At 41.9% G+C, this 10,577-nt stretch overlaps 1 protein-coding gene across 1 annotated transcript in view; it reads left to right on the forward strand.

The window, feature by feature from the left end:
* ABCC5 (ATP binding cassette subfamily C member 5) overlaps positions 1-10,577 on the forward strand; it is a 51,047-nt gene that overhangs the window by 38,360 nt on the left and 2,110 nt on the right. Inside the window, 9 exon segments of the mRNA XM_042795072.1 lie at positions 377-530; positions 677-805; positions 2,019-2,205; positions 3,520-3,609; positions 5,948-6,137; positions 6,865-7,024; positions 8,074-8,152; positions 9,082-9,195; positions 10,245-10,409. Of these exon segments, the coding sequence (XP_042651006.1) occupies positions 377-530; positions 677-805; positions 2,019-2,205; positions 3,520-3,609; positions 5,948-6,137; positions 6,865-7,024; positions 8,074-8,152; positions 9,082-9,195; positions 10,245-10,409 (1,268 nt within the window).

Genomic DNA, 10,577 nt, shown 5'->3' on the forward strand with positions numbered 1-10,577 from the left:
TCAAGTCTGTCTATTCACTTATAAAGAAGAAAATGTGCTTTTATACCTACAGATTGCACATGTACTCTTAGCAGACCCTTAGCAGTTAATGCAGGGGTAACCTAGAGTTTCAGGGTGAAATTGATGTGCAGCAAAGGTGGTGATTAGGTCAGAGCTACATGAGGGCTATTTCTGCAAATGGGAATAACTTGAAAGACTACTAGCATCTCAGAAGATAAAAGCACCCCTAATGAAAATGTACATTTTTAATTTGAATAAGCTATGGGAAATCACTGTCCTTGTTGATGATGATGTACAGCTGGGCTGAATTGCTTTATATAGGTTGTTTTAGCCTTCCATACTCAAGATCTTCCTCTCTTGCCTCCATCTTTTTCAGTTGATGTTCGTTTGCCATTTCAAGCAGAAATGTTCATCCAGAATGTCATTCTTGTGTTCTTCTGTGTGGGGGTGATTTCTGGGGTTTTCCCCTGGTTCCTGGTGGCAGTGGGGCCCCTCATTGTCCTCTTCACAGTTCTGCATATTGTGTCTAGGTAAGTGCATCAGCTGCTTGACCAAAAGTAGAGATACTTTGACCTGTTAGTAAGGACAATAGGGTTCTTCAAGTATTTGTGTGTCAAATTAGTGCTCGGCATATGGTCATTATACATGTCACTTAAAAGTGCTTCTTTCTTTCCAGAGTCTTTATTCGAGAACTCAAGCGCCTGGACAATATCACACAGTCTCCATTCCTGTCTCACATTACATCTAGCATCCAGGGTCTCTCCACAATCCATGCCTACCACAAAGGACAGGAATTTCTGCACAGGTCAGTAGATACCTATCTGAGAGTGGTGGAGCACAAAGCAGGATGCAACAGGTTTATATTCAGGAAGATTTATTAATGGGGTCTATAGCTGATGGTATGCATTGGCTCCAAGAGTGAGAGTCACTTTTTTGGGGAAAAAAACGAGGGAGAAAAGAAGGAGAAGGGTAAGGGAAAACTTCTCAGTAGCCAGCTGTGAAGAACAGTGTTGGAACACTGTTTTCCACTGAGGTGGAAAACCTGAGTGTGCATATGGATGAGCTGTTACTCTGTGTGCACATATATAATTGGATAGCATTTATCAAGTAGCCACTTTGTACGCTACGCTTGATTTTCTCTAGTATAAACTAAAATCTGCAAAACATATGTTAGTGAGGGAAAGTGAGACGTATCTAACATGAGTGGTAGTTGCTTCCCATGAGAACCTGCCATAACAATATCAGGGTTTTGCAGGTGCAAGGTCATGAGAGCAACAGCGTGGGAGCACAGGGAAAATTGCCACACCAGCTCTGGAAAGACACTGCTACACCAGCTTAGATGAAAGGCTGCAGAATTTGCAAATAGCAGTCCCTTAGCATTGCTGGTGCTAGAGCTCTAAGGCACTGCACACACAAAGCAGCAGTGTTTGGTGTAAAACGGAGTTGGATGATCACAGCAGACTTTGTGAACCTCTTAAGTGCATCCCCTTAAATATACTTCCTGGGCTCTGCAGTGTCAGGATGGTACATTATGTGGTTATTGCTGTGTTCTAATTAGTGTTACCAATCCCATCAAAACTTACTGTAACTTTACTTTTACACTTGTTTATAAAATAGCACATACTCTGTGCATATTTTCTGTGCATATTCTGAAGCACTGCTGCTGTTAACCGTGAAGTAATTTGTAGCCATTGAGCATCCACTGGAAGGTCTCGCATAGGTGAAGTTGTGGTGAAACAGTGTGTAATGTTCCTGAATTTTGATTCACCCCAGTGTAATGAGTTGTTGTACACAGAAACTTGGTAATTTGACTTCTGAGAATTTGAGCTGAGAAGGTATCCGACATTCAGGAAAGTTTGTAAACCCCGCTTTCGTGGCCTGGTTTCAAACCTTATGTCAGTGACAGACTAGTCTTCCCACCCTGAATTCTGATACTGGAACAGGGGTTTAAGTAGCTCCGCTATTTGTAAAACATCAGGCTCGTGGAGGTCTACTAACCTTTCCTGTATTTGTTTCAGGTATCAGGAGCTCCTAGATGACAATCAGGCACCATTTTACCTGTTCAGCTGTGCAATGCGCTGGCTAGCTGTACGGCTGGACGTTATCAGCATTGCTCTTATCACAACCACTGGCCTTATGATTGTCTTAATGCATGGCCAGATTCCTCCTGCCTATGCTGGGCTGGCTATCTCATACGCTGTGCAGGTGCGTGTGTCCACATACTGTAGTATTTAATTTCTCATTTAATGTAGCTACTGCTAATAAGTAAAAGCAACACACCACTGAAAACTTCCCTTAATGCACTAGAAGGGAAGAAGATACTGCTACCCTTTTTAGTAATGGAGCAATTCAGACTCAAGACCTTTTGCTAGCAGGCAGATTACAAATTATGAGAAGCTAGGTGCTTAAGGCTATTGTTTTGGGTAGCTGCCTCTTTTTAAATGATGAAGTAGAAACTGTTTGAGGCTCTTCATATGCTGCAAATTGCAGTTTGCCTGGACATTTACAGAAATTGGATTGATGGTACATCAGATATCTGCCGAACTGATGTCTTAATGTATTGCCTGCAGTATGTTTTCATGACGAGCTGTGTCCAGTGTCGCAGCTGTGCGGGTTAGACTCCAGGACTTGGAGTATTTGCTGTTGGAGCTGTTGTTTGGCCTTTTCTGCCTCCTGGTGGTAGTCAGGTGAAATTACAAAATTTAGACGGCTAATACTTAAAGCGGTTGCTTGTGGGAAACCTTTCTAAGCTGCTGTCTTTCCAAGTGATTAATAAATTATCATTATTTTAAAATTAACTATTAACTAAAAGTAACTTGCCTTGGGCACCTTAGCTATATGTTGCCCAATGCCAAGAGTACTTGTATCAAATATCACATAATCATTTAGGTTGGAAAAAGCTTCAAGGTTATCCAGTCCAACCGCTAACCTAGCACTGCCAAGTCCACCACTAAACCATGTCCCTAAATGCCACATCCACATGTCTTTTAAATAGCTCCAGGGATGGTGACTCAACCACTTACCTGGGCAGCCTGCTTCAATGCTTTATAAACCTTCCAGTGAAGAAATCTTTCCTAATATCCAATCTAAACCTCCCCTGGTGCAACTTGAGGCCATTTATTCTTGTCCTATCACTTGTTACTTGGGAGAAGAGAGCAACCCACCTCGCTCCAACCTCCTTTCAGGTAGTTGTAGAGAGCGGTAAGGTCTCCCCTCAGCCTCCTTCTCTCCAGGCTAAACAACCCCAGTTCCCTCAGCCACTCCTCGTAAGATTTGTGCTCTAGACCCTTCACCAGCTTCGTTGCTCTTCTTTGGACACACTCCAGCACCTCAATGTCTGTCTGGTAGTGAGGGGCCCAGCTGAACCCAGTATTTGAGATGCAGCCTCACCAGTGCCGAGTACAGGGGGATGATCACTCCTCTGGTCCTGATGGCCATACTATCCATTAGATTTGTCTCTTAATTCAGTAATATATCACAGCTCTCTAAATTTGTCTTTGTTTTCTCCCATCACTCCAGTTAACAGGGTTATTCCAGTTTACAGTCAGGCTTGCTTCAGAGACAGAAGCTCGCTTCACCTCAGTGGAAAGGATTGATCACTATATCAAGGTAGGACAAAAATACGTTCAACTGCCTGTTGTAAAATTTCTTGTTGCTTTTTATGTTGCTGGCATAAGAGAAGAGCAAGTCAGCCATAGTATAGAATGTATGTTTCTGATCTTTTAAATACATTAATGCATGTACTGTAATATTGCAATGTTGTATGAAGCATATATATACATATATAAGCATTGGAAGTATGAATGGCACAGGAACTGGTAGGTAACTGAGCTTACAGGCATCACTTGCCTGGCATCACTGAAGTTACAGCAGGATATTGAAAGTTTGCTGACACTCTCAGTAAAGAGTGGAGTGTGTGAAAGGGGTAACTGGGAATTCGGTACAATATTTTATGGTAAAAGGATGGTGTTCTGGCATTCTTCATTCCAAAGATAATGGAATTCCATTTAAACAGAGATAACTGTTTGTTACTTTATCTACATGTAATTCTGCTTCATCCTAATAAGCCTACTTCTTTTTCCACAGCTATCTTATATAACGTATTTCTATATGCTTCAAAAGTCAAGGAGTTGCTCTCATTGCAAGCATGAGAAATGTGTTAGGCAAAACATGAGAAATATGCCAGGCTAAATGATTAGCAAGCAGCTCTGTTATGATTATCTGTAACCCTTTCTTCGTAACTAGGATTTGTTTATGCAGGGCTGGGCATAGATCAGTGGGGAAGTATAGTGAGGAGAAAGCCTTCTACTTGGTCTGGTCTTTGAGGTGAAAGGTTCTTTTACTTAACACATAATACATGTTCCTTCTGAACTTCAGAGGGAGATATATACCTATTGGGTAAGTCTGAGCTATGTAGTAGTTGTTATTTGTAGGATTTCTTTTAGCCTGTGGATTTAATACAGAAGAGAAAAAAAATAAATTAAAACTTCCCATTCCCCCAGTTAAATAAATAAATCCTCTTGTGGCATCTAAGTAGAGAAAATTTCTGTGTATGGAAGACTGGGTGACCACACAAGCTGACAACTGTATGCCAGATACTGCCTGGTATCTCTCACTGGGCTGAGATGTGTTTATCACTGTCAGGCCTTCAGTGGCAAAACCTGTAGTTGTAGGCTGGTAGGTGGGTTGTGGGTTTTTTGGTTGTTTTTTTTTTTTTTTTTTTTTTAAGATACTGCCTATCATATCGCTATTAAGTAATACTTTATGTGATTTTTCTTATTTGAATCTCTGGACAGTCATTTTATTATGAAACTATAAAACTACTTTGAGTTTAAAGTATAGGGGCAGGTGAGCAGTGAAACACCATGCAGGTTCTGTGTCTTACCAAGTCCCAGGTTTGGCTTCTTTCAGTGTGGGCTCCGAGGTTGCTGTTATGAGCACCAAGCTTAAGGAATTGGAGTACTGTTGTAGCAGATTGCTGTTTTTCTCAAACCCTTGGGGTACAATTAATCTGCCTCTAACTAGATGTTGCAGGTGTCCGCAACTGGCATAGCTGCTATGGGATCTTATTATAGTCAGTATAGGAAACGGGTATCTCCAGAGGGCAGTTTATTACCCGTTCTAAGTGTTTATATTAGAATGAGAAAAATCACAATCCAGAAATGCTAGCTTCTTTGTAGTGACTATAAAGGAGTTCATGGGGCCTGGTTAAGTTGGAGATTCTTACTTTGTATGGGTTTAAAGTTACATGAGGTAAATCCTACAACAGGATTTCTGCCATTCTTTGAGACTGCTTGTGTCAAATATGAGAAAGTGACCTTGGCTTCATTCTAAACATGCTATAAAGGCACATGTTTGCCTTTTAGAGGTTCTGCTTTTCTATTTAATCTGTGAACTGCTTAATGAGGGACCTATTAAGGGGCAAGCAAAGGTGAGCAAGCTGGAAGGGGCCCGACACCTGAACAGGGGAAGGTGAGGAAGAAAAGGAAGAGGGTAGCATTTGTACAGTGTGTCACATGGGCATTTTCTGTGTCAGAATCAACAGAGGTGACCTTGGCATGGCATAGCAAATAAGACATAGGAATACAGCAGATTTTGCATCCAGAAGCATCCAGTCTTTGAAGTGCCACAAAACTCAGTAGGATTGTGCTCGTGAATAATAGATCTAAAATACATTTTGGATTTCATTGATGAAAAACATTGTTGTGTAGAAGGACTGATGTCATTACTGAGGCAACAGGGAGGGAATAACAGTGTGGTCAGTATAACACAGGAAACTTCTGAACCACTGGGCCCACATCCAGCCACACAGCTCATCATAAAACTGCCATGAGCTGATATGGGCCAAGTCTGCAGGGAAGAACTCCTGTTGAAGGCTGCAACTGATAATTTTCCTTCCTGGTGTTTTCTTTACTGGAAGCTGAACTTACTTTATTTTTTTCTGAAGACACTTTCTCTGGAAGCTCCTGCTCGAATTAAGAATAAAACTCCTCCTCTGGACTGGCCACAGGAAGGTGAAGTTGTTTTTGAAAATGCAGAGATGCGGTACCGGGAGAACCTCCCTCTAGTACTTAAAAAAGTGTCCTTTATCATCAAACCGAAGGAAAAGATCGGCATTGTGGGAAGGACAGGCTCAGGTGAGAAAAAACACTATGCAGAGTTAAATTACTAATTTTACATAATGGGAATGGAATAGAGTGGGGCAGTCATTGGTTCTCCTCTGTCTTCTCCGTGCTTGAATAAATTGTTAATTGTGCAGGAGCAGTCCATCAGTCCGTCAGTGGTATATTCTGTTCTTTGAGTAGATAAGCAGGATCCCTGTAAACAATAATGAAAACAAGTTTCCATTTAAAGTAGAGGTATCCTGCTGTGCCTGAGCCAATATGCTCATAAGGTTTAACACCCCAAGCCATTTAGCACACAATGCTGCCAACAACATGCCCATTGCAGCTTATTTGACTCTCTTGGAAATTTTTTGTACTGCAGCTGCAGCCAGCTTTGGCTCTAAGCTATCTCAGAAGTGTGTAATGCAAAGAATCAAAACCCCTGTTTGTGAGATGACTTAAATCAACTCCAGAATGTTTCTAAATAAGTTTCTAAATAAGCAATTAATATTGCTGTATTAGGTTTACATAGCAAAGTTTTGGTGGTGGGGTGGCTTCTGTGAGACTAGGAACTGTCCCTGCAATTGCTTTGAAGTTCAAATGCTGAACCCCACCATTTACCAGTATTGTTTGCCAGGACTTTATGGTATTTTAAAACAACTTTTTTTAATACGTGGACAGCTTTTAAAATGCTTAATCATCTCAAAGGTGCTATGACTCTGTAGAAACACCAGTATCGTTTTTCCTGTCTCATTTTTAGGGAAGTCTTCCCTTGGAATGGCACTCTTTCGTCTTGTTGAACTGTCTGGAGGCTGCATTAAAATTGATGGAGTGAAAATAAATGACATTGGTTTGGCAGATCTTCGCAGCAAACTCTCAATAATTCCTCAGGAACCTGTGCTATTCAGTGGCACTGTGAGGTTAGTGAAACCCTAAGAAGGCAAAGACTAAGTGGGCTGCCAGCTTATGCTTGAACACGAATATGTGCCTGTTGAGATGTTAGTTCTCAGGCATCCTAGCTTCTGTTCTCTGTTTTTGAATCAAAAAAAGGACAGCTAAATGATTTTAGTTGGCCCAGTGCAGAACTGGATGTAATCATCCTCTATGGAAGTCTTGCTTTCTCTTTAGATGTGATTGAAGTTTTTGTATCTTCATCTTCCATCTCTACCCATTTGTTCTTTGGCCACTCTAGCCTTGAAATCAGATGCTGGGAGCATCTGATTTCCTTGGCAAGGAAATTCAGACAGTGAAAGGCTAGATGGGACGCATCTGTCTGGATGAATTAGTACACTGCTGTTTTACCATTCATTGCTGATTAAAAATTCTGGTTGTGTTTTCTGCTTCACCAACCATGTCCTGGGCTGCATCAAGAGAAGTGTGGCCAGCAGCTTGAGGGAGGGGATTCTCTCCCTCTACCCCGTTCTCCTGAGAACCCTCCCTGCAGTGCTGTGTCCAGCTCTGGGTCCCCCAACATAAGAAGGACACAGACCTGCTTGAGTGGGTCCAGAGAAAGCCACAAAGATGATTGGGAGCTGGAGCACGTCCCCTGTGAGGACAGGCTGAGAGAGTTGGGGTTATTCATCCTGGAGAAGAGAAGGCTCTGGGGAGACCTCATAGTGGCCTTCTGGTACTTAAAGGGGGCTACAGGAAAGTTGGGGAGGGACTCTCTCTCAGGGGGTGTAGGGATAGGATGAAGGGTAACAGTTTTAAACTGGTAGAGGGAAGATTTAAATTAGATGTAATGAAGAAATTCTTTATTGTGACGGTGGTGAGGCATTGGCACAGGGTGCCCAGAGCAGTTGTGGCTGCCCCCTCCCTGGAAGGGTTCAAGGCCAGGTTGGACGGGGCTCTGAGCAACCTGATCTGGTGGAAGGTGTCCCTGCCCATGGTGGGGGGGTTGGAACTACATGATGTTTAAGATCCCTTCCAACTCAAACGGTTCTATGATTTTTGTGATTTCCCCCTCCAGATCAAACTTGGATCCGTTCAATCAGTACAGCGAGGAACAAATCTGGGATGCTTTGGAAAGGACTCACATGAAGGAGTGTGTAAGTATTATGTGCCCTATGAGATACAAGTTTGTGGTTTGGCTTCCAAACCAACATGTTCTGTTAGTAGCTACTTCAATGACCATTAGAGAAAGCTTTTTCTTTACAGTTTTTTTCCCCTCATTGTCTATGCTTTATTTGACTGATTTTTTTTCCCTTGATTTTTATCAGACTGATTTTTTTTTTTTTTTTTTGAGAATGTGCCATATTTCAGGTGTGTACTTTTTTAGTACATGGCATAGCAGAGTGCTGCTTCATCACATGGACTCCTAGGGTGTTACAATATTTCAAGTGATATTTTTCTTTATGTGCCTTAGGTGTACATTCTGCATTTACATTTGAGTGTAAATGTCACATATGCACATTCATACTGAACTTAAAATCTGACTTTTGTGAGGCCCTCTACAGCAAGTTTCACTGCCATGACATTTCCAGTTCTTTTCTTGTAAGTCAAGTGGCACGTATGCTCTGGTATATAGGCTGCAGTAATTCCTGCAGGGACTAGATTCGCTCTTTTGTCTTGATGAGAAAGATTGTCAAGAGATCTATATACATGTTGACATGATTTTGTACATGGCACTTTTTTTTCTAGAAATTGAATACTTTGTACTTTACTCATTCCAAGGTTGCCTCCTGGGATGATAAAGTTCCTTTAGCTTAGTCCTAGTGGTGTTCTCAGGAGCTATCACTGAGTCACAGGCATTTTAACCAGACTGAGCAGGTCTGATGTTGTATTCCTGTTCTAGCATTAGTTGCTTGTTACTTATTTCCCTAACAGAGACAGGGAAAGATAGACATCAAAGTGTGACGGATATTTTGGAACATGGGCAAAATCAGATTTGCAGGAGGAGCAACTGTTTGTCTCATGCCATGGAGATACAAAAAGTCTGTGCAATGCTTTAAGATTTTTGCCTCTACTTCCCACACAGGTTGCCCAGCTGCCTATGAAACTTGATTCAGAAGTGATGGAAAATGGGGAAAACTTTTCAGTTGGAGAGAGACAGTTACTGTGCATAGCTAGAGCTCTACTGCGTCGTTGCAAGGTGAGCCTAGTGATGAGAGAAATAGCTGGAGATAACAAACTGATAGGATTGAGCAAGTCTTTCTGTGCCAGATTCGTTCTGTCAGAGGAATCACAGCAAAAGTTATTGTGACCCAGAGGTGTGTAGGTTTAGAATAACTAGGCAGGCATCTGTAACCAGCTGCTAGCTCCTGTAATGTCCTGCCATTGGAAAGGTATTGCTTTCTAGTGTTAATAACAGTGTGTCAGACTGGCCTGATTCAGAGTGTCCTGTTACTGATGAGCATCGGATTCTTTCCTTCTTCCACCTTTTTGTGAATGTCAGCCAAATATTTTCCTTCTACGTGGTGCTCCAAGTGGAATTTGGGACCATGCTATGCCAGTGAATTTAAAGGTTTTGCAGGAATGGAAGACAACTAATAATTACAGTGAGAAAGGATTTTTGGATTGAGATTGACTACGAATTCTGATTTTTAACATCCCTTTTTCTTAAACATGGCACACCATAGTATTTTAAGTTTCACTGCATATGTTTTAAAGCCAGGCTACTTCGCAGAAGTTACTGCTCTCTCTGTAATACCTGTACAAAGCAAGCCTAGATTAGCTTTGAGAAGACACCACTCCAAATCAATTTATGTCTGAGTCTGAGAGAAACGGTAATTCTTTCCAGCATAAGCAAGCTAGTAAGCCTAGTCAGTATTGACGCCTTCCAGAAGGAATGTCACCACCTAAGGATGTGTCAGATTAGTTTAGTAGTAAAATATGTGTTTGAGATTTAGCTGCTGAATGTAAAATTGAAAATAGTGGAAACCTGAGGCCCAGATCAGAACCCAAACATCTCATGGCTCTGCAATGTGACCATACAATACAAATGTGATCCATGGGGCAACTTTGTTGGAGGCAGTTACATGAAGAAGGCTGAAAGGGTGCTTGTAAAAACTACCTTTGTGACCACAACTCTGTAACGATTGCTGGTTGTGGAACTGTGGGTCAGTTCTGCCTACTCATTTTTATGTTCAGGGAGGGAAAGTGTTACTACGGGTGACAGCCAGGATTATGTGCTGCTTTCAGATTTTGATACTGGATGAAGCAACAGCTGCTATGGACACAGAGACAGACTTACTGATTCAGGAGACTATCAGAGAGGCATTTGCAGACTGCACTATGTTAACAATTGCTCATCGCCTGCATACGGTACTGGGCTCTGATCGGATCATGGTGCTAACACAAGGACAGGTAAGCAGAAAGACTTTTGTGGCTGCAGTTCCTGTTGCAGTCTGGTGGTGCCATATGTACAGCCTGAACTGAAGGAACACGTAGTGTTGCAGGGTAGAAAAGGGTAGAAAATCCTGTGTTCGTTCACATCCTTGGTAATAATACTTCAGTAGAATCAGTCATTGCCTG

The sequence above is a fragment of the Tyto alba genome, unplaced genomic scaffold, assembly GCF_018691265.1.
Source record: "Tyto alba isolate M040663 unplaced genomic scaffold, T.alba_DEE_v4.0 Super-Scaffold_10, whole genome shotgun sequence".
Lineage (NCBI taxonomy): Eukaryota > Metazoa > Chordata > Aves > Strigiformes > Tytonidae > Tyto > Tyto alba.